The sequence below is a fragment of the Caloenas nicobarica genome, chromosome 1 (assembly GCF_036013445.1).
Source record: "Caloenas nicobarica isolate bCalNic1 chromosome 1, bCalNic1.hap1, whole genome shotgun sequence".
NCBI lineage: Eukaryota > Metazoa > Chordata > Aves > Columbiformes > Columbidae > Caloenas > Caloenas nicobarica.
Genome location: NC_088245.1, coordinates 55,943,585 through 55,968,725, shown reverse-complemented (window position 1 = coordinate 55,968,725; position 25,141 = coordinate 55,943,585). Strand labels below are relative to the sequence as shown.

The 25,141-nt window shown below is 36.8% G+C and overlaps 1 protein-coding gene across 1 annotated transcript in view; it reads left to right on the top strand.

Moving 5' to 3' along the window:
* ZDHHC17 (zinc finger DHHC-type palmitoyltransferase 17) overlaps positions 1 to 25,141 on the top strand; it is a 77,451-nt gene that overhangs the window by 13,056 nt on the left and 39,254 nt on the right. Inside the window, exons 2-5 of the mRNA XM_065654947.1 lie at positions 5,644 to 5,747; positions 14,981 to 15,103; positions 21,614 to 21,691; positions 23,112 to 23,256. Coding sequence (XP_065511019.1) covers positions 5,644 to 5,747; positions 14,981 to 15,103; positions 21,614 to 21,691; positions 23,112 to 23,256 — 450 coding nt within the window. The remainder of the gene's footprint in view (positions 1 to 5,643; positions 5,748 to 14,980; positions 15,104 to 21,613; positions 21,692 to 23,111; positions 23,257 to 25,141) is intronic.

Genomic DNA, 25,141 nt, shown 5'->3' with positions numbered 1-25,141 from the left:
CCTGTTGTAGGTGAGAACCTAAGAGCCAAATGCTGGCAGTGAAACTGGCAACACACAAAGTTCTGTGAAAGCCGTGATCTAAACATTCTATAAATCTTTTTTTACTTTTTTTAATGCTTATGCCTATTCCTTTACTAATAGTGGGCAAGTAATTTAGATCAGTATAGGATTTTTAAGCAGAGCTTTCTCTTCTGTCCAGGAGGTTGGTGGAAGTAATCTGTATTTTTGTGCATTTTAATCTTCCGTTAAATTCCAAAAATAGAAGTCGTCTGAACATCATGCTTATGATTTTTATTCTAGCTTAGCTGCTCATGCGGAATGACTAAGATTGGGCAAATTCACCCCAGATGTCACAGGACTGTGCTTAGTCTTGCTGGGGCTGAACAGGAGCTGAGATGCCTGGGCACAGGTGGCTTCGGTCTGTGAGCTACACCTGCGCATGTTACAGCAGCACTTGGTGTTGTGGCTGCCTTGAAGCCCTTATATTTGGTAACCATGCATCTGGAGAGATTGTGTTTGACATCCATAGCTTTTTAAATAGCAGTCTTTAAAATTGCTGTGCTAAACATTTAAAAATATAAAACTTACCAAAGAAGGGGGTTGAAAGGTGCATTTGCGCATTCTTTGGCATTGTTTTGTTCTAAGCCATGTCTTTGACATAACTTATAGCAGGTGAATATGCACAAGCATGTATAGGCTCATGAGGAGTCTTGTGATCTATACAAGATGGTGTGTGTGTTTTTTTTTTTTTTTTAGTGAGTTGGAATCCTTGCATATTTAGGCTTAGCTTTTTGACTTTTAAATGTTCAGTTGTCTTACTGCTGGGTCCTTGTTGGAAACATAATAGTTTAAATATACTGTTGCAGTCCTTAAGATGGATTAATTATCATAGTGGTGTTTGAAGATCTTGTCTGCTTTCAAGTTATGTTTGCAACCGCGTAGTGCAGTCAAATGAAACAATCACCACACTGGCTTTTTCTGACTCTGATTTTCCAAGTAACTGCAGAGACACATGGCAGAACTTGACCAATGGCTGGATAGATAGAAAGAATAATTTACATTTACTCTTTTTTTCATTTGAGAGATTATTGTAGTTTACCCCCAGCCGGCAGCTAAAACCATGTCGTCCTCGCTCACCTCTTCCCCGCCCAGGGTGGGATGGGGCGGAGAATGAGAAAACAAAGGCAAAACTCGTGGTTTGGGGTAAGAACAGTTTAACGGAACAGCAAAGGAAAATAAAAGAAAAAAAAACCCAAACAAACACAAAATACCAAAACACAAACCGACACACAAAATCAAAACCAGCAAACAAACAAACAAAACCACGAAAAAAACCCCAAACAAACAAAACCCGCAACAAACCCCCAAAATCACACCAACCAAAAAAAAACCCCAAACAAACAAGCATTAAGAACAATAATGAAAGAACCTACAAAAGCGATGGGCCCGCAGCGCATCCCGATCGGCGCGGCGGTCCCGCCGCCTCCCTCCCGTTCCCCTGGAGCGCTGAGCAGCTCCCACGCTGAAACTCTCTTGTCGCCCCGGCCACAGCTCACGCTGAAACCGCTCGCTCCCGCTCTCCCTCCCCTGCCCCGAGCTGGGACTTGCGCCCGAAATACAAAAGCACCAAACTGCGGTCAAGAGGGGATCGAGCCGATCCACTTCTCCCTCCGGCTCCGTGCCCTTGTAACTGAGCGTGATCTCACATGGTACCAAATACCCGCATGTCCTGGCAGCGAGGAAATTAACCCCACCTTGACCGACCCAGAACAAGATGCAGCAGAAAACATGTATTTGTCTGTACTGTAGTATTAGAAATTATGGTTTTCAATTACAGAACTTTTTTAAAGAAAAAAAAAAAGGATATAATTTGAACTTCCCTGTGAGTTTTAAGAATGTGCTTTTGGGTTTCAGCGTTGTGTGTTGAATAACTAAGGAAAGCTTTGCACTTCAGTTTGAAGTGAATGTATGGATAGGACCAAATACATGTCAGGCATCAGGTTGTACTAGTTTGGCTGAAATAATTAGAAATCTGATTTTTTTTTTTTTCTTCCATTGGTATGTATATATAGCCTTTGTAGAAGCATAAGTAGCTATCAGTTGAGTTCTGTTGACTAGATATTGGTATATCACAAGTCATGACATCTGGGATGGTTAATTGCATTGAATACAACAATTTTAGTCTCCTGTCAAGTTAGTGTTTAATTAGACTAGTTGGCTTCATAAGCAGAGACATAAATAGCCAAATTATTTGTTGCTTACTCATGTTGTGTCAGGAAGTCATATTTGCCATCACCTCAATTCTGACTTTTCAATCACTTTGGCTATTTTGCATTAGTATAACAAAATCTGAACATTTCAGCTTAAAGTAGTTCAGAGACAGTACAAAAGGAGATTAATTTTTTTTTTTTTTAAAGTTAAGGGTATTGTCATTGCTGTCGAATCCTTAGTAAAAGTAGTAGATAACGTGTAGGTAGGGTTTATAAGAAATAGCATCTCTCACTTTTTTGAACGTACATGGTAATAGTTAAGATTTTGCTGCATTCCTGTAAATCCTTTTGTGAAAGCATTAGTATAATAAGGTAGTGGTTTCATGGTCACTTCAGGCTGATGGAAATTTACGCTGCTTGTTACTGGGCAGCTCTCTTGACCGGCCAGTGTGGGCTCAAGGGAACAGAAGCCTGGTTTGTGTGCTGAAAGTGGTCAGGAAAATGCAGCTCAAGGGAAGTAGTGTTCCCTGGTAAATTAACATCTGCCTGAAAAATAACCCAAGTTTCTCGGTTTGCTTTTAATAATTAGATAACAGGAAATTAGAACTTTTCTGCTTCCAGCAGCTGTGGAAGGCTAAGAAATGCATTTAACTACATCTCCTCATTGGGATGCTCCATGACAGTGAATTTCTTTTGTTCTGGCCTCTGCTTACTTGACTTACCCTTCAGCTTTTGAGGGTCTGGGCATTCCAATGTGACATGTAAAGTCCTACTGCAGTTATGTGGTGTAATAATTGGGGAACAGGGGTGGTATAGATCCTGCTTTTTTTCTAGTATGATGGGAAAGAGAGAATCATGTGGCACAAAATAATGAATTCAGTCTTCTCTTATATTCTACTTTTTTTTTTTTTTGGTAAATGTAATGTGCTTTGATAACTTTTTCGGGCATCTTTACCCCAGATAACACCCTGGCTTATTTAGTAGCTGGGCGGGGAAAAAAAAAGGTTTGGTTAAGCTGTTGCCTTCTTCAAATAAGTGAAGCAATGTTTCTGGATAGTAAGGTAATTGGTTATAACGTGTGGTTTAGATGGCAGCAGATGCCCTGTTACTCCTTTCGGTTGTCTCTTCTGTAGAGATGGCAACAGAGGAGCCTCCTGCTGCACTGGCAATGCTTAATTGGTTAATCTAGTTAGTTTTTCAGGCTTAGAACAAAAAAAAAAAGAGTGCCATAAAATAACACTACAGTCAAGAAAATATGTACTCTGCTGATCATTTAGGTACTGCATGAAATAGAAAAATATATTTTTCTGAAGAAAAGTCTATGCCTAAAAATCTATGTTGAAATGAAGACTTTTGTTGCACTAGTTCTCAGTGTTACTCTGTTCTGGTTTTAAAGCTCTAAGCACTTGAATTTATTGAAAGGTTTTTTTAATGTATAAAATGTCATTAATATTTTAACTATAAAAATGACTATATTAATTTTGTAAAATTTAGTCCTACAAAATGTACTCTGCTGCAGTAGAATGTATCTTCATTTGATTTTTTTTTTTTATTTCCTGTGTGAAACAGCTACATCGAATGTAACAGATACAAACCTACTCTACTGAAGTTAGTCTGTTTGGAAATGAATACTGAGAGTTTTGGGGATTTGCAACTCAACTACCTTCTTGATAGTTTACCCCAAGGTTATAACTGGTTTAAGTTTTTAGACTTCTGCTTAAGTAGGACTTCAGTATTTTGAAATCTGGAAATAGATACTCTAGAAGTAGTTTTCAGTTTTCAATCTTTTTTTACCTCTCTAGAAGAGATACATAATGCATGTAATAATTTAGGCTAGAAATACCTTAAAAGTAACTTTAATGAGAAAAAATTGTGATGACCGATTTGATTACTAGCATGTAATTACAGGGAAGAGATTGTCTTTATACAGGTGAGAGGAATAAGGTTCAGATTAAGAGCATCAGAGAGCAGAGTTTACTTATCTCCGTGCAGCTCGGTATTTAAACTCCCATTGTAGTCAACAGAGAGTCCCTGTTGTTGCAGGAAGCTGGAGAACACTTGGGGTGGCTATCCACAACTGGACACAGATTCTGATTGTGACCAACGGCTCCCTTTGCAGATGCTGTTGCACAGCTGAGAGAATATGGGAAATGGGAGACCTGCTCAAATCGCGCTAGGAAGTCTCCCTGGCCATAGTATTGTCTCCTAGTCACTTAAGGTAGGGGGCAACGTATGCCTCTTGGGAGAGATGGTGGTGGTGATCTGTGTCTGCGAATCCTTGTTAAGGTTAGGTGTATTATGGCATGGTTGTCTTGACTAAGGATACCTTTACTAAAACCCAAACAAATAAGCAAACCTGTCTTGTATAATAACGAAAAAATCAATCACTCATTTTAATAACCAAATGGAAGTTGGAACCTTAATTAAATGCCTTTTGCAAGGTGTTTAAAAGTGTTTCCAGGTGTAGATTAAAGAAACAAAATTTCTGCTCATGGATCTATATGTTGGGGAAAACTGAGTAAAAGTAAATAACGCACATTTTGATAAAATCAATTGAAATGCATTTTCAGAACTTTCAGGGAGCTTGCTGCTTTTTTTTCTTTAGTATTCCAGTTCTCATACTTTTTTTATGTAGCTGGCTGAATTGCATGGTTGATACACAGAGGCAATCAGCTATAGTATTTGTAACAAACAGAAAATTGTCTAGAAGCTGTGTAACATTCATCATTTGATTTCAACTTGCCAAGCTGACTTTCACATGCATCAGTATGTGAAGAAAAATAGTATGTTGCTGCTCTAGTGATCTGTCAATACAGTGTTTTAATATAGATTCCACCACGGGAAGCATTAAGGGTTGAAGTGTTGCCCTTCATCAAAAGATTTAAGTTCGTAGGGAACTGTATCTGGCGAAGAACATGTCATGGTCATGACATTTATTTCTGAGACTCATAGGTTAAACATACAAAGGGCACCTCTGGAACTGAAGAATCAATAAAGTATCAGTGGGTTCTAGTCATTGGTATTAATCATTCTCAATTATTTATTTTCTAGAAGGTATTTGGCTATGATATTTGAATTGTAACATTTATTTGTACTAGCAGAGTGAGATGTTGTCAGTTTATGGCCAGGAGCTTTCTTTAGCTATGCATTCTAAAAAAATAACCCAGCATAGGATTGGGCAGAACTCTGCTATTACAAGTGGTGTTTTCTGGAAAGTGTTTCAAATCTGTACTAGGGAATACAGTGGCCTGATTTGCAAAACGTAGAAATGTGGCCAGTCAGCTTACCACTTACCACCCTCAGATTTAGGTAGCTTTAGAGTATATTGAAGTGGGTACTGCTTTTAGTTTTGCTCAGAGGAATATTTTTTTTATAATGAGAAACTTCAGTGATGCTGATTTTGATGTTCTAATAGTAAGTTTGTCTTTTTTAGGAAATAAAGCCTCAAAGCCATTACAACCATGGATATAGTGAATCTCTTGGACGAAAAAGCCACATTGATGATTACAGCACTTGGGACATTGTCAAAGCCACACAGTAAGTTTATTTTTTAGTGTTAAACTTGTCTGTGTCTATATTAGTTAAAAACAGTAAAATTGAGGGGTTTTTTTTGTTTGCATAAAGTGGAAGGTGAACGGTATTAGTAAATACAGTAGTGGAAGATTTCAGATATGAACTCTACAAAAATACTGTTAAGACAAATTTATGAGCTTTGTATGAAAATATGTGGGAGGAATTATGGTAAGTTGTAAATATAGGTGGTTGCTGGACAGATTGCTGGAAGAGAACGTATGGTTTTCTTCCTGTTGGTACTGGTGTTTATTTTCTGTAGGTGATGATTAAGAGGTAAGTGGGCAACATTTATGTGCAAAAATGAGGGTTTCCTTGATTTGTTGGCATTATTTGTAGGTTAGAAGGAATGTGTCTCTGTGTAATTTCCTTCGTTGTCTCTAACTGTGCAGTTTCAGTGCTGCCATGAAACTGAGTTTATTGTTGAGAAAGGGTTGTAGGAGTAAACTGTGTGTAAATTTAATAATTGTGTCCTTAATGCAGATAAATTTTACAAATTTGTTTTCTACACAATCCTGTAGTATGTACAAACTCATGAGACTTTCTGAAGAATTGTAATGACACTAAGTTTCAGCTTATTTACCATTCAGAAACCACCACACTGTCACCTTTCTTCAAGGGCCTGAGAGGATAGAGAATTCTGTAAGTTTTTTGGGTTTTTTTGGTTTTGTTTTGTTTTTTTTTGTATTTTTAATTTGAATGATTAAACTATTGTGTATGTTGCTGAGATATTTTCCTTTTTCTTCTTAAAATATTTTTTTTTCCTTTTTTTTTTCCTAAAAGGCATCTCCTCAAACTGAAAGTAGCTTTGCAACTCTGCATTTGATACAGACCCCATTTAGGTTTAGGAATTCATTTTTTGTTTTGAGTTGTGAGGAAATTAACTTCCCGAAATAGATGTTGACGGACTCTCCAATTATTGCTGTAAATACTTTAATAGTAATACTACAACCTGTAGTTCTCGTGTTAGGGCATTTTCAGAAATGAAAATATTGGCATAGCATCAAACTAGCTGCCTCTTAAAAGCATGGAAATATGACAGCAGAAGTGGTTTTTCAGGTTACTTGCTTCCATTCTTGTATATTCCTTGCATGTTTGAAACCCTAAAACACATTTGTCACCATTGGCCCTCAAATTTAGGCTGATCTGTGCTTTCAGCTGAGTTGCTGTTATTCTCTTCTGGTCTCCTCAACCAAGAATCAAAAGGGCTGTCAGTTCTCTGTTGTGTTCCTTCCCAGTCATGGTGAGTCGTGACTTACAGAGAGTGTGACATCTCACCGAAGAGGACTCTAGTTTCACATCATACGCCTAATGGTTAATATCACAGGGAAGGGGGATTGTCAGAGTGGGTATATGATCAAATTCTGGTATCCAGACAGCACTTCCCTCACTAGAGGGAGAACTCACCTTTAAGTATTTACTAGGATTCGAAGGCCACAGCTGTCTTAAAGGGAAATATCTCTGAAGTTTAAGGCAGAAAATAAACCCACCAAATACCATAAGGCTTGCAATAAAATAAATACAGGGTGTTTCAAAAAGACCCAATTTCAAAGATATAGTGATTTCAAATTGGGTCCATCTTTTTGAAACACCTTTTAGTGCTGCTAATGTATTAATTCAGTGTTATTTAAAAGATACAGAGTTCCTATAAAAGTGTAGTGATTAACTTTTGTAGAAATATAACCTCTGTTGTATATGTATGAAAAATAGGCGATCTTATCCTCTACCACTTGTTCTCAGTAATCAGTATTCACTTATATTAAAATATCTGCTGATTTTGTTTACTTTTGAGTTCAATGCTAATGTAAGAAAGATGTCACAAAACGTTTTTAAAAAAGAGCCACTCATCTGTCTTCCAGAACTCCCCCAAGCAGTTCAGTAAGATCAAGCAAAACTCAGCAAAACACAATAAGAATTATTTTTACTGTCTTAGTTCGAGTACGTCTTTTTCCCAAGTCTGATGATGTAGCATTCAGCAGGGGATTGGCAGCACAGTTATTTTTTTGCAGAACACTTCAAAACTGCCTCAAAAGAATATAACAGGTTTTTTAGTGTGATACGGTCAAATGGTAGGAGGGGTGCTTACCATTAGTTAAATGAAATTCTGTTGATCTTGAGAATAGTCTGATAGCTAATTATAATAATAAAGTTGTATAACTTTCGCTGTTTAAAAAAAATGGTCAAACTGATCTGTCATCCAAAATGGTTTGGCATTTCATGTAAGACCACTTAAATTGTAGGCTTCTTGACAGGTAGAAGGGGCATTTCACCATAGCATGGAATTGTTTGCTATTAAAATTGTGATAATCCAAGCAGGAAGCAATTAGTCACTTCGTGTAAGTAGCTAATCAGGTTGTGTGGTGTGTTTGTGGTTGTTTTTTTTTTTTTTGCAGTTGTTCTTACAGTATGCAATGTGCTGCATTATTAAAAGTTTCTCTTGTGAAAGTAACTAGTTATATTATTGTTGCAACATACCTGAAAATGGGGAGCATAGTTCCTTAAAGGTGATGATGAAAAACTGAATGAAAGGGTTTAAAACTCATTTATACTTCATATATGCTGTTTGACTGTAGAATTCTGAGATGCTGAGTTTATTGGCACTTGATTGCAGAGAAAAACAGGGTGTTTCAAAAAGATGGACCGATTTCAAAGCAATATGATTTCAAAGCAATATGATTTTACCCTGTAAAACAATGTTAGTAAAATAATGCATTTGCTTTTATGTTTTTCAGCAGGGGAAAATAAGAGCTTGCAAGCTCCACACATTTTTTCCAGAAGTATTTGTTCATTGTTTCATATCTTGTTGAACTGTTTGTGTGCTTTGTCGTCTTAGTCTGTAGATAGGACACTTATTAAATGAATGTGCTCATACACTGTGGTACAACTCTGATAAGCTCTTACAATCAGATTAAGACTTCGTACAGAAAAGAGTTCAGCTGATGTTCTCATTGCAGAGTTTATTTGTATTTTTTTCCCATTACATTTGTGATTAAATTCTCCCACAGACATGAGGGCCTAGGTATGTTTTATACTAAAAATAGTCTTTCTCTGTGTTTACTTTGCAGAAACCTGTGCTGCAGTAAAAATGATAATATTTGGTTTTAATATTTATTGATATAAAGGACACCTTCACTGACTTTGTCATAAACATGTCCAAGGGCATCTAGGTGGTGGTAAAAGTAGTAGTGTCTTAGCCCTTCATCTTGCTGATGTTACAAATTGTGTGTGATTTCTTGGCATTTTGTATTCGGTTATGGCAAAATTCAGTTTATTTAATATAAAGTTTCCACTGTGTTTCTGAAACCAGAAGCAGGCCATTCATGTATTCGAAAATCTGTTTTCAAAGCAGCAGTAAAAAAACCCATCCATTCTTGCCTTTGCTATTATAATGGAGGAAGATTGCATACTAATACTTAGTAAGTACTTCTCTTACAACTGCATAGAAAGTATTTTAATTTCTTCTGCTTCTACAAAATCAGAGCATGGGCTGTGTGCTGATTTCCTTCCTCTGTGGTATCATTCAGGACTCTCACTGGAACTGCTAGTGAATGGAGTCCTGTTTGTTTGTTTCGGGGTTTTTTGTTTGTTTGTTTTGGGGTTTTTTGTTTGTTTTTTTAAATCATAAAATCATAAGTGATTTAAAAGTGAAATTTAATGTTGGGTATGTTCGGTATGTTTATTTCCGTCTCTTCTGGCACCAGTAGACCTGCATCGTCCAAGGCTGGAGTCATAACTCTGAAGATGATGTCTTGGAAAGAGAGCTGTGTTAACCTATCTTAAAGTTGCTGCCTTTGTTTAGTTTTTAATCTCCTAAGCCATGAATCTAAGGAAAAGTAGCTAATGTTCACAGGAAGCGAAGTATATGGTGGGTTATGACTATGAGAATGAAATCTGAGACATGTTAATCCTTGCTTGATGATTTTCAGTTCTGTTGAGAGTGGATAGCAACCTTCTGCTTGTGGTGAATTTGAGCAAATTCCATCTATGCTGGAGGTGTGTTAAATAACCCTTATGACTGTGGATATTAAACATTAATAATATTAACAACTGCTTTTGTGGCTTCTAGAAGATTGATTCCTTATACTCAAGTGTTATGATTTCATTATTGCAAGATTAACTTTTCTGTTAGTTTTATTCACTGAGATGATTCAAAATGAAGTCACGTACATTGTGAAATAGTGCAGCACAAAATACAAAATATGCTGAATCTTGCTTGGGAAAAAAGGGTGTTGAATACATTTAAGAACGTGGTTTTTTTCTTCACTGTTTCTCATCATTCATGGGGTGACACCTAAGAAAAAAAATAGGATACATATGAAATAATTCAAATTGATGACGGTTGGGCAAAGTGATAATTACTCCTGACTTTTTCACCTATCTGGAGAAGAGGATGGGCAGACTGTGACACAGGTAGACATCCTTTATGCCTGGTCATTTGGGCCCATGGAGTTTAATTATATTCCTGAAAGAGAAATGTATCTGAAGTTCACATGGAAGGGTGGGATTTTTTTTAACCTCAGCAGTAATATAGCCACAACAGTCTAGACTGTTTGAGGCATTGGAACATATGCAAGAGCCGAATTTCTCTTGTCTCTCAACATCACTGATCGCAGTTCATTAAGCAGCTATTGAGTTATCCCTTTGCTGTTGAAAATGAAACTGTCTTGCTGTTTAACACAAACGCGGGAACACATGAAAGGCTTTGTTAGTATTTAACTATCGTTCATGGGAATGAGACTTCAAAAGATAAAGATAATTTTTCTCCTAATTGCATTTCCAGTGGAAACCGCTTTGATTTGGGTTACAATGATAGCAAGATTGAGGGAGCGAGCTCCTGGTTTGCCTCCTGTTTGTTGGCATGGTGATGTGCTCACCGAAGAGATTCCTTCCTAGTATTGTGGCCAAATTTTATGTTAATCATGTAGCAAAGATGGCAACGTCTGTTTCCAAGAGTCGATGTGATTGCAGACAAAAGACTAAAAAATGTATTACATATTTAAAATGCAAAAGGATTCTAGGATACTATTTTTGACAATATTTAACTCAGAATATCTTCACCCTGCGATGACAAAATGTTACAGATTGGTTATTGAAATGGCTTAGAGACTCTGACAGTGAAATGAACTTGCACAATGTTATTTTTTGCCCTGGAAGAACTAGTCCCATTTCTTTCAGAACAAGGCAAGCTTAAGAGTATGCTTTAATTGTATTCCATATTGATGTTTACAGCATCACCCTCTAGAATTCATCCAGATGCTGAAAAATTGTTAATACATCAGTGTCTTGTGAGGATTTGAATCTTTTCCTCCATTCTTGAAGGACACAGAACCCTTTATAACAACACTGTAAGCACAATTATGCTGAGTGTCTGAAATATGTGACTTTCTCGTTTTGTAATCTTAACAGTGTGTCATGAACATTTGGAGAAGGCAAGGTGAATTCAGCTGCAGCAGACTGATGGGAGAAGGCTGTAGGTAGTATGTGAGAGAAGAGTGCTGCATTTCTAGGACAGAGCTCAAGAAGCCATGACTGCATCATATTCAGTGTTTTATTTAATTGTAGAGACCCTATTCTTTCCAGGAAGAGGAACAAATTGTTTTAAATTCCTAATCTTTTTTTTTTGCCAGGTGCATTTCGTCTGTCTAGTTCCCCAAGTCCTCTTGTGACAATTTAAGAAATTGAAGAGTTATTAAATTATACCTTGTGTGTTACATCTTTTGCAATAATTTATGACTGAGTTCAAGATACCAAAATAAATTGCTAGGAACAGACAAACCGATGGTGACTTCTAAATAAAAAATTGTTACATATCTCTTTCGCAGTTTATCTTTTGGAAAGCATTTTGTTCCTGGGAAACCTCTCCTGATATATAGCAGACTTCATGATTTGTTTTGTGGCCAAGCGGTAGGAAATGTCTGTGACTTGCAGCTTGTCTTCCAATGGGGAGGAGGGGAAGTCTGTGATGTGCAGAGTCCGGAGAAGAAATCCATTCCTACTACAGGACTCTGCCTCAGCAGCCTGCAGAGTTGATTCACATGCTTGCCACAGCTCTCCCTCATTTTCATGTCTCTTGAGCAAAGCAGCATGACATTTTCTGTAAGAGATTTGCTTTAAATAAGAAGTAAGTAATAAAACCCAACAACACCCCACAAACCGCAGACACACTGCTTTTCCCCCCCCACCACGCCCTGCTCCACTCCCTGGAGGCTGTGACAGTGTTGCTTGGTTATACCTATCTCGGTAGCATTGTATAACAAAATCCTGAGTTTCATTTTATTGTTGTGTGGGTAACTTGGTAAGATACTCATCTGAATCATTTGTATGATTTACCACAGATGACCAATAGTAATGTGGTGATTTAACTCTAGTAGACAGCTGAGCCCCATGCAGGTGCTCTCTCATTCCCCTTCCTTCCCCCTGGTGGGACGGGGAAGAGAATCAGAAGGGCAAAAATGAGGAAACTTGTGGATTGAGATAAAGACAGTTAAACGGGTGAAGCAAAAGCTGCACACACCAGCAAAGCAAAACAAGGAATTAATTTACTGCTTCCTATGGGCAGGCAGGTGTTCAGCCATCTCCGGGAAAGCAGGGCTCCATCACGCATGGCAGCAGTTATTTGGGAAGACAAACACCTTGACTCCAGATGTCCCTTTTCCTCTCCCTCCCTGCAGCTTTTATTGCTGAGCACGATGTCATATGGTGTGGTATATCCCTTTGGTCAGTTGGACTTAGCTGTGTCCCCTCCCAACTTCTTGTGCACTGTCAGCCCACTTGCTGGTGGAGTGGTGTGAGAGGCAGAGAAGGCCTTGACATAGTGCAAGCACCATTCAGCAAGAGCTAAAATATTGGTGTGTTATGAACACCGGTTTGCTCTCAAATCCAAGACATAGGCTTATAGGAGCTACTATGAAGAAGAAAATTTGCTTGATCCCAGCCAAAACCAATACATGCAAGAAAAATGGTAATGCATTGCATAGGAAGGTTTACATTATTGCATCTTACACATTATAGAAGTAAGCGTTATGGTGTTCTTGTGTTCTTTGTATCTTTCCAATAACTTAGAATATTTTATTAATATAATTCCTTGTTGTGTAGTAGTACTACTGGTTTGAGCAGGATGAGAATCAGCTAAACTCAGCCTTAGGCAGTACAATTTTTTTAACTGGTGACTTAAACCTAATAGCAGGGCTGTAGGTCAATAACTTCTTATATTATGGCTTCGGTTAGTTGTCTAAATGAAGGTAGCGGGGTTGTCTACAACAGGAAGAGTTGTCATAGCAGCTAACTGGAGTAGAACAGCTTGGCAACAAAAGCATGTTTTGCTGTTCTACATGAAATCACTTTCCAGGTTACCTCCAGGTGTTCTAACGTTCTAGTGCAATAGTGTGGTGCACTGAGATCAGAATTTGCTGTCTTGCTTGCAGAAATCCTGCTTTCTCCCATCTCTCCTATGGTCTCTTCTCACTTGTCCTTCTTTACTGACCTGCATGTAGCAGTCCTGACCTGTTCCAGTGGCCCTTTCAGCTGCAGGGGACGGTCAGGAATGGAATCATGTTAAGCCATTGCAACAAGCGCTCATCAGGCCACGCTGCTGATCTAGACTGGGACTTGGCAGATAACATGCCTCAAGGTTGGCCAGGCTTAGAACCTTATCAATTTTCCTGGCACATATGTGTGTCTGACTATGTGTATCTTGTTTAACTGGTTGCATATTTCTGAGTATTCGTAAATGGAATTTCTTCTTTCCCCCCACCCCAACTGACTAAAAGCAAAGCTTTGTCTTCAAAATTGTTCATAGCTGCTGGTTTTTTACTTACTCTAAGGGACCAAATTTTACAGGCTTGTTGCCAATTGGTATGTGCTGCACACAATAGTCTTTGTTCTGATCTTCTGTAGTGTTTGGAAAGATTATAGGTATGACAGCAATTTCTATAATTTTTCATAATTTCTAGTGCAACTTTCCTGAGAAGTTGAAAACAACATGATCAAAGTAGGCTCTTTGTCTAATACTTCTTTTTTAATAGTGTCCAACTAATTTAGATGCTTAAAACCTGCGATAGGCTTGGAAAGCCTTCCTGAGGTTTGCTAATTTGAGTCAATTGGGGCTTTGCTATGACAGCACTGTCCAGATTGAAGATCCATTCAAATACATGAAAGAAAAAGTAAGAATGGTAACGACACTGGAAAAAAGGTTTCAACATCGGTTACACAAGTGTAGCAAAGGGGCCTTGAGGTGTCTCTTCTGCAGAAAATAGAACATAGAAGCAGCATAAGGAAAACTTAATTCCAGCTTTGAGAGGCTGCTAAAATTCTGCTTTAGCAGAAATTAGATGTCACAAGGCATTGATCTTGATTTCAAGGTGTGCCTACACATCAGTCTCCTCCTTGAGACTTGAGAAATCCCTGTGGGTTGTACAGGCATTGAAATGTAATCTTTACTTACCTTTCTGCACTGCTTTTTTTGACACTAAAAATAGATGGTAAAACAGCATAAGCATCAAGACAAACATTATTTAATGTTGGAGTTAGTCCTACATTAAATGCCTAAGGGATGTCTATGCTTACTGAATTGTTTCAACTCTCAAAACGCATGCAGAATTTTTTTTCTGATGGCAGTAGCTCACATTTAATGGTTAGCTTTAATGAAAGAATTAATTTCATACTGAAGCATAGAATTTTGAAGTGGTATGAAAAAGAAAATGGTACTAACTTATATCAGGAAAATTGCTATTTGTCATCTGAGAAGAAAACTGGGAAGTATTTGAGCTCTGTTAGTGTTCTTAAATGATGTGATGATTTTGTCATCTGTGAATTTTAGGAAGGTACTGTCAAATCAGTTGGCTAAGCTCTTTGGGTTTTCAGGAGATGGAAAGGAGGGAGAAGAGAGGTAAGAGAAACAAATGTAGGGGGTCTCTGAGAAGATTATGTTATACTTGGTATAATTCTGATCTATATTATGCCTTGCTCTGCTCTATAGTTTGCTACAGATAAAAGTTTTCTGTAAAATCTTAAATTGATTAATATATCTTTTGCCAGCGGAAAATTCTTGTTACAAGAGATCTGTAATCAAATAGAAACAGAAATAAAGTTTCTGCTTTGTTTCTCTTGAAGCTTTTGTACTATAGTAATAAGTATGGTGTTTGCTGAATGCATCTTTTTCTGAGATAACAGCTTAGAAAAATCTCATTTCCTTCTTCAAGGTATGGAATATACGAACGATGTAGAGAGTTGGTGGAAGCAGGTTACGATGTACGACAACCAGACAAAGAAAATGTAACACTTCTCCACTGGGCTGCAATCAACAACAGGATAGATCTGGTGAAGTACGTATTACACTTGAAGTTAAACATAAACTAATCATGTCCTTAAAAATGTTGATTTATTTTTTTAAGATGTTAAATATTCTTAATTCTCTTAAGAACTCATTTTTGGTCTTGAAATTTGGAGGAAGGGGGGAGTAGTCAAAAGACCTAATTTGCATTTTGGCAGCAATTTTTTTTGACACAGTTATCAGAAATAAAACCTGTTAAATGTCCAGAAGTCAAGACACTTCTCAAAGGAGATAAACCTTGCAGAACAGCTGTTCAGCTGTATGTGCAGTTTCTTTATACTGTGGTATACTTGTTGAAATACTCAATTTCTTTTTTTGAGGGGAAATTTGATGCTAGTGAATGTTTTCAATAAGCAAGATTAATATGATGCAAGGGAAATTTCTATTTCATTCAGCATTTCAAGGAGTTCTAACTTAAATAACTTCTTTGCATTTTAAAACCACAGATGTTACAGTAGGTAAGATTGCAGCACCTCTTCTGTCAAGTAATAACAATCTTTAATAGGAGGAGCTGTGGGATTTACAGTATTTTTTTGCTTTTCGGTTTATAAAACCTGGAGCATTGTTTGAGACTATCTTTTAAAATCTATTATTGTCTTTCAGAACATGGAGAGCTTAAATTCTGAAGGGATAATTCTTAGTACTTGCTGTTTTACAAATCATGAGTGTGTATAGAACATGTGTTTTTTTTTTTCTCTACCAGTAACAAAACAATGAGTTAAGTATATGCAATTAAATCTAAATACACAAAATATTGAATCAGCAAGTTTCTAGAATATTTGACGTAAACTCCACATCTTCAATCAGTCCACTTTTCAAAACAGTTCTTATTAATGAATGTGAGTAGTTACACATGAAACCAAATGTAAACCATCTTCATTTAAGCACATTCTCCCCATGTGTGTCCATCACTAGCACCTTCATCAGACCAGATCTTGAGTTTGTAGAAGATCTCAGGTTCACATTTGCTATCTTGTTTGTAAACGACTTCCTGTGTCCTGATGCAGTTCTCTTAAGAGAAGGTTGAATAGGTAAAGATAGGTAAATAGATAAAGATTTAGATCTGATGAGAAGGACCTTGGGGTCCTGGTGGACAGGAAGCTGCCTGTGAACCAGGAATGCAGCCTTGTGGCAAAAAAGGTCAATAGTATATGGGCTTCCTTAACAAAAACATTGCCAGCATGTTGAGGGAGGTGATCCTTTCTCTCTACTCAACTGTTGCAGCTGAACATCTATGTGAAGTTGCGGGATGCCCTTTGTAAGAAACATATGGACTTACTGGGGTGAGTCCAGTGCCGGGTTGCAAAGACAATTAAGGGACTACAACATCTGACATGAGGAGAGGCCGCAAGAGCTTGGACTTCTTAGCCTAGAGAAGAGAAGGCTTATTTTGTCAATGTATATAAGATCCTCATGGAGGATCTCACCAATGTATAAAAGTACCTGGGATACCTGGTAGTATAATATGTGGTAATATATATTACCTGGAATCTTATAAATGTATATAAATACCTGATGGGAGGGAGTAAAGGAGCCGGAAACAGACTTTTCTGTTAGTGCCTAGGGGCAAGACAAGAGGCAGAGGGCACAAATTAAGACACACATGAAATTCCATCTGAACATCAGTAAACACTTAACTTTACTGTGCTGGTGACTGAGCACAGGTGCAGGTTGCCCAAGAGAGGCTGTGAACTCTCCATACTTGGAGATATTAAGAATCCAGCAGAACGTGGCCTAGATAGCATGATCTGGATGCTTTGATCAGGGATGGTTAGACTTGACGATCTCCAAAAGTCCCTTCTAAACCAAACAATTCTTTGAAATAATTCAGTGTTTCTGAAATATATTTTTTTAAGTACAAGGAATAGATAGCACAACATGTTTTATGTCTTTTTTGTGGGTAGAAGCTTATAATGGAAAAAATAATTCTGCATTTGATATCTTTTTTTCATTACAAGAGAGGTAAACCAATGTTCTTTCTGGCATGCTGAAGCAGACACTTGCAAAAGTGATGCCAGACCCTGGTTTACCTGAATAACCTTTTTTGTGAGAGTACATTTTAAACTGTTGTTTTCTTCCCTTTCATTCCATTTTCCTTCTAGGTTGTTTTGGGTCTTTATGGCTAGCATCTTACAACTTGCTGTGAAATAACTGAAATGCATAAAATTTTTGAGATAGCCACTTTTCTTTAAGAAAAGTACAGCATCTGTAATCACAGAATCACAGAATCACAGAATGTTAGGGATTGGAAAGGACCTCGAAAGATCATCTAGTCCAATCCCCCTGCCAGAGCAGGAACCCCTAGGTGAGGTTACACAGGAAGGCGTCCAGGCGGGTTTTGAATGTCTCCAGAGAAGGAGAATCCACAACCCCCCTGGGCAGCCTGTTCCAGTGTTCTGTCACCCTCACTGAGAATAAAAGAAGTTGTTGTATTTTGAGCTCACTTTTTATCCATCTTGTATGCATAATGAATTTTTTTGAATGAATTGTTCATCTTATTTGAGCTGTTGGAAGACAGTTGTATTGCAGATATTCCATCTCATTTGATATGTCTTTATAAAGTCTAAAAAGTGTCATTGAGACAACTATCATAATTTAAGAACATCAGTATGACATGAAGCATTTGAAAAAATAGGCCTGTATTGTGGATAATATTTCTATATTAACTTAATGTACAGATTCTGTATTAGCTTTGCAGTGCAGTGAATCTACCTGTGTGATATTCATTATGACTTAATGCTTTAGTTTCCTAACATTTTATGTATTCAACAGCTTTTTCTTTAAAAATCAAAGCAAAAGTCTGTCCCCAGAAATTTGTTTGGAGACATTCTGTCATTTACAGAGTAAAATCAGACCAAATTTTAAATTCCACATTACTCCTCTTTTTTCTTTTTTTCTTTTTTTTTTTTGTAAAAGAAGTACTTTAGCATGTAAGTATTTCATGTTGTATTTTACCTTTTTTCCCCTCCAAGCATGTTGCTGACATTTTGATGCTATAGCAATTATATTGGGCATAGAGGTGGTTCAAAAATCAAAGTGTCATATTCAGATAAATGGAAGTCTGTGCTTAAATCTCTATCTGAATTTCCAGTTAGGTTTTTATTATGTGTTAGGGTGATCTCTCCACCTACATTTGAGTGCTGGAAACTTGTTCTGAGAATTTTAATTCAACATAACTTTAATTGTATCAACCGTATCTCTTTGAAGTTATTTTAGTATGAGCCCTGACAACTGAATGTTCTTAAATCTAATGTGTCGAATTCTTCCTTTTTCCTCAAAAATATGTCAAAGCTTTTGTCCCTTCTTGATGCATCTCTACCACTGTGACATACTGCATTGCATTTTCTTCCTGCTGTTTACTGGAGTACATATGACTACTAATGTCTGTAACTGCATCTAAAATTAATTCCTCCTGATGGCAGTTCTTACGCTCCATGTTCCTCTGTCTCTAGGAGTTCTTGATTTGTTTTAGTTTATATCACCCAGCATATCATACGCACTCTCACTCTCTCTTTTGTGAAACAGTGGCTTATTCTGTTTCCTTAGAATGAAATAATTCAGTGTTTTTGTTTTATCCTACCACATCTTTTCCCAAGTCCCCACTATTTATCCCCATTATTTGCAATGCATAATTCCATTAAATATGTTGGCTAGTGAGCTTGGCATCACAGAGATAGATTCTAAGTGTAAGTGGTCTGCTGTCATGATACTAGATCTCAGAGTCTTGAGTACTGGGTGTTGACTATATAAGATCTTCTCAATGAAGTAGCTTAGCAAGCTCATCTGTGGAGGGTGCAGGCTTAGAATTAGACTTTTTTTTTTTTTTGAAAGTATTTCCTCATCCTGTCTATTGTGAGACTTCAGATTCAGCCTAGATACCTGTGAAGCCTGTTGATTTTTTAGTAAGGAAAACTACAGAACCTTTTCTTCTGTAGGATCAGGGATAAGTGTCAGACATCCATAATATAATTCTCTTTTCATCATGACACTGATCTATTGGTCTGTCTTCAACTCAATTTTGTAAAATTACAAAAATTTGCCTTCTATCTCTACCTATTGACTGCATTTCTCCATTCCCTGTGTCCGACTTTCTCCAGACAAGGATTTATATTCTGCTTTTTCTAGCAACAGTGACTGCATGCACTTTGATTCCATAAGCACTGAATACAAACAGGGACATTTTTCAAATGCCTGGCAAAGGCTTAGTGATCCTAATGTGGAGATCAGTGGAAGTATTTTCTTAAGGCAGCCTCTTATCAGATCTTTTTGCTTTGAATGTAAGTAGATTGCTTAAATAGGACTTGCAGACCTGGCATATTCTAGCGTGGAAGCTTAGTTGAGTCACTGAGAGTAGAGTCACCCAGTTCCCCCTGTTCTCCAGGGACATTCTCACCAAGCACAAAATCGCTTCCACAAGTTCTACCTGGACAAGGAGATTAAGTCCTCAGTCTGGTTTTGCAGAAAAATCTCACCATTTATGTGTACTGAAATGCAGCGATAAATCTCAACTTAGTCTAAGAACATCCTTAAGGAAACATAAAATGATATTTCAATGTGCCATCTGGCAGGAGATCTCTGCCTTGTCTTTTCCCAGTTGTCAAACTGCAAGTTCTTCCTTCTAAATAAAATATACTAACCAGTAAGCCGTACTGCTGCTCAGTAGGATCTGAACATATTCTGTGTTTCTGTGGGGACCAGTGTTTGAATGAAGACAATCTGTTTAATGTTCACCTCCCCATGAGTCGCTGTCACATCAGCAAGATGGATCCAAGCTTTGACTCTGAATTTCTCTGTGCTGTCTTTTATCTAGACAAAATTTCCTCGAGAATTCCTTCCCAAGATAGACTAAATATCTTCTCAGTACCTTTTTCAAATCTGTTTTTAGATAGTTGAGACTTCGCTTCACAATAACAAAATTATGTTGTCCCTTTACCTTATATACACCTTGTCTTTTCACCACTACAGGACCAATACTTTCACAAAATCTTTGATTGTTCTCATTGAGAAATTCAAAAGCTTTACCTTAGCAGAGAGATGTTGCAATTTTGTTCCTTTGGTGTTGGAAGCCAGTGAAGTGGACTGTCCTGTCCTGCATCAATTAGAGCAGATCTTGTTTGTCATACAAACCAGAGTTTCTATGATTTGGCAAGTCTCGAGAAGTACTTCATTGTGTCTGATAGCTCTCAGCAACTGTCTAAAGGGATTTTTCCTTTAGATGTTTTTAGTGTGGACATGGATACCTAACACATTTTTCAGGTTCCATCCCTGAGTGTAACTTCTGGGCTGTTTTTGAAGGTTCACTCTCTGAATCAATAAGCACTAGAGAAAAAGAAGGTAGTTACTTGAAGTTTTTCAAATTGTTTGGTTTGTTGCCTTTCTTCTTGCCCCATCTTGAAATACTTAGGGGAAACTGAGGTGCCAGAAACTCAATGCTGAGGATTTGATGGACAGTTTTGTGTGGGTGAGAGAGCAGGATTCATCTACACCTGACAGGTATTTTGAAGGCAAAAAGTCTGCAGGCACAGGTACTTGAAATGTACAAGCACTTAGGAATCTATAGCTGGATAATACTTTTCAAACGTCTGTTAGTAATAACTTTTTTTCCATTGGCTTATACAGTAGCGAATGAAGAAGTAGAAGCCTTCTGGGAAGGCCTTTTTTTAAAAAAAACCACATTGATTTCTTTGTAAGGTGTGCGTTTTCCTTCACTAAGGAAAAGCAATATTGCCAGTTAGGTATCCCGTATAAAACATCAAGGAAAACAGTTCACAGAAACAGTACAAATTCCTATGATTATGAACTGCTGCTGTTAAATATGGGTAACTTGTTTTCTTCCTACAGGTAGCTCGTCACTGTAAATATTCTTGAGGGAAAAATATCTTCTAAACCATCATTTAGAACTATTTTTTAAATACCCTAATGTTTTTGTCCTTTGATTTATAACAATTGAGAAGTATATGAAAATCTTAGTACTTGGCTAAAGACATAACTGAAACATGAGCTCTTAGAACAATTACTTTAGCAAGGCCATGCCAGTGGTGATACGTGCCGCAGATTGAAATAATTTTGCCATTTTAGCAAAAATTCTCTAAATATGCTCGTTTTCTAGCAGCATATTATTTTACCATGAATTCAGAATTTTTTTAATGCAGCAGCCCCTAAATATTTTAGCAGAATCCATTTTGTTAAACACTTCTGTGGTAGCACAACTTGTACTAATGTATGTAGCACTTATTCTGTTTTATCTTAGAATGAAACTAGAAAATAGCATCATGCTTAAAACACAGTAAAAAGCATCTTTACTCTCCCAACCCACATCAAAAAGGAAAAAATTTGAATGCACGTGCATGACGTCTAAAAAAGAAGGTTATATGAAGGCAAGGAAAGTTTCTGATATTCTGATCTGCAACTGCTTGTTTTGCATAATATCGAACATGTTTACTGTGTATCATTTACATTTAACCAAGACAAGCAGTAATGTTTGTTATTTTTGTTATTCCAGATACTATATATCGAAAGGTGCTATCGTTGATCAGCTTGGAGGAGATTTAAATTCTACCCCACTTCACTGGGCAACAAGGTGGGGAAAAGTCTTCTGGAATTGGTTTTCCTGTGTGTTTTTTTTTTTTTTTCTTAGCTTGGAATCTGCTACTGATTGATTTATGAAATTGCTGTATTTTGGGGGAATTCTTTGTACAGTAATTAATTCAGTCATTGATAACTGGGCACACTGTGAATGTGGTATGTTTGAGCTACAGGAGCTTTCAGCATATAGTTCTGTTTTTGTGTTCTCTTTCTGATGTAGAGGAAGGTGATTGCTATGATAGGAAAAAGACTAAAGTAAAAGTAGAGTCTGTAGTCACTTTGATTTATTCTTACTTTGGAGGTCTTATTTTTGTCAGTCTTTTGAAGCTCAGTTACACTTGTGAAGGTGGGGCTTGGGATGATTTTGTGTGAAATTGTCCTTGCGGTGTTCTACTATGTGTGGATTTTTTTACGATGCGCTTGAAATCAGATTTATGGTGTAGAACATGGTCTGAAAATGATGAATGGCTGGGAAAATTGAAGACAGCCTTTGAGTAGTAGCTGCTCCTTCAGGCAAATGCTTAGAAGTAGGTGGGAAAGGAACATTGTCCATATTAATATTTTTAACTATAGACTGCAAAAGGAGACGTAGAAAATAAACTTTTGGAACATTTAATGTATCAACATAATTTTGTACTAAAGATGAGGACTTGCTTGTTAGTTAAAGACTGTAGCTTGTATGTTTCTTTTTGTTACAGATCACACTCTCTGTTCTGTGTTAACAGCACAAAAGCTTGATTAAATTTTCTAGTGTTCATAGCTGTAATCTGTTGTTCTGTGAAGCATTGTCCAGAGCTGCTTCTGACAAATTGAAAAAGTCTTTTTGCTCATGTCAGAAACTGTGTACTGACAGTTAGGCACCGTATCAACAAGAAGGATATGCCTACACTCATTATGCTAAAAATATGTTTAAGCTTTTAATATAGTGTGGAGGAAGTATAGGCCTTCAGTTTTCCTTTTTTTCACTCCTATTTTTATTTCACTACTATTTTTAATACTAGAAAGATAAACAGTATGCCCAACAAAAACTGAGAGTATATAGCCAGTTTGACATCTCTTAAAATAGCAGGTTTCTTATGGGGATTGGAAGAAGTCACAGTAGACTAGATTTCTAAACTAATAACTTGTATTTTTTGTTGACTGGCATTTTGCTATGCAACACACTTAAGCCACTGCATGCTATGTTTGCATTGGCTGCATAAAATTTGTTCATATGAATGAGTTTGCATTCTCAGTTGCAGAATTAGGTTGTGACAGTTGTTGTTTTTAAGGTATGAGTCGAAGTGCAGAAGCTCCAGTAGTGTAATTAACCGTTAAACATATTTGTTGTATTCAAATATTCAGATTTTGATAGCTTTTCAGTTGTCTGTTTATAGTTATTCAGTTGTCTGTTTTTTGTGTTTTGTTACATTTAGACAGGGTCACTTATCCATGGTTGTACAGCTGATGAAATATGGGGCAGATCCGTCACTAATTGATGGAGAAGGATGTAGCTGTATTCATTTGGCTGCGCAGTTTGGACATACTTCGATTGTTGCTTACCTGATAGCAAAGGGACAGGTAAATTTTAATTTAATATCATATTTAAATAGATTCTACTCAAAATTAGAATAGGAAAACAATTGTAACCCACACCTATCATTCAGGAAATGCAAAATATTTGCCTGACTAAACATAAAAATAATTCAGTGTCTTTTATTGTAGACTACACTATTGATGTGCCACCTGCTAACTTCATTTCTTCTAAAAGTGGTCTGAGTACTTTGGCTTTAATTCATACCTGTCTTATGTAGTATATGGATATTCTGGCAGTTACTCTTTTACCATTCTTTATTTGTAATTAATGTAATCTTTAAATGTTAACAATGACAATGATGGCAAATATTTTAGAATTCTTCACAGAATCATCAGGTTATACACAGGTAAAAAAATCTATTGCCAAAGAATTGTTATAGGTCATCTCTTTTTTTTACACCTCAGTCCACAACTTGTATTTATTGCTGTTATTAATTGCATGCATGTGTAAATAAAGAAAAAACAAACCAACTCAAAACCTCGCTAGCCTCTTATATTACTACTAGATCTGTAAAGTGTGTATATAGCTTTTGTATTCATTAGTGTTCTCATTGCCTCCCATCCTTCATTCTGTATGCTCAGAAACGTTTGCCTTTTTGCTACTCACCCTGCATTATAATTAGTAGATTTACTCACCCACAGATATGTGAAGCACAAATTTTATTTACATATAGAAAAGTCAAGGCCCTCCTTTATTTTTACAGTCTTGCTACTGCTGCTAACTCTGCTATATTCTGTTTATTCTTTCAAACAAGTGAGATACAATCCAATGAGTCAGGTAGAATATGACTATGAAATCAGTAGGTTTGGTCTGCGTAAAACAAAGACTAAATTTGCTGTAGAAAATGATTTGTGCCTATACATGTAAAACAATAAACTATTGCCCCATGCAGTATTCAGTTGGTATCCAAGAACTGTTTGGTAAAACAGCATTTAGTGTATGATAGAGAGCAGGCGGGGACAAGAAGAGGCTGATCATATATAATCACTATTTTGTAGGAGATAATGATTGGAGAGAAATGCTTTTTCATCAGGAACAAGTTTTGTATTTTGTTCACAAATTATGTATAATTGTATGTGGCTTTTATGTTACTAGAAAAATCTTGCAGCTGTTATACATGTGCAAACTTTTTTAAAGCATAGCATTAATGAAGGATAAATGGCCTTTAAAATGTTCTGCTGTAATTATGAAATCTCCCTGTAAATGTTTATTTGCCCTATTTATCTGAGCATATAATACTTCAGTCCAAAAGAAGCTGTGTGTATTTACACGTGTAACAGGTGTACACGTGTATACCTATATAAATGCACAAAACTTGCTTTAAAATTTGAAAACTTTTATCTTGGAAGCAGCTTTCCCTATTAATAGCTTTTAAAAGGATGATTCTTATTTAATCCCCAAATGTTAATAAGTATGATTTTGGTATCCTATCCATGCCATAGGTTTGAATTAATTTTAACAGTTATTTTTGGAAGCACTTCAAAACGTTCAACTTGAAAATTATGGATTGATTTGCATGTTTAAAATATATTAATATCAATAGCATGGTAAATGACAATCCCTAAACTCGTAGTTCTCTAGCTATACTTCATACAGCTACTGAAACTACATGATTTCTGTAGAAGCTGTGGGAAATACATGATTCTTCTTTTTATTTTCTTTACTAAGTACATATGAGGGTGTTAATATTCCACCCCCTCCTTTTTTTTTTTCCTTTGTGGTGCTGTGGTCTGGGTTTGAAACTTGAACTCCTTTTGCGTATGTGGGATTACTGTATATACTACCTGCAAAATCTTTTTAATTTTGCAGAGACCAGGTTCTCTTATATCCAAAGAGTAGGCTTGACCTTGTTCTGAATCTAATTGTAGG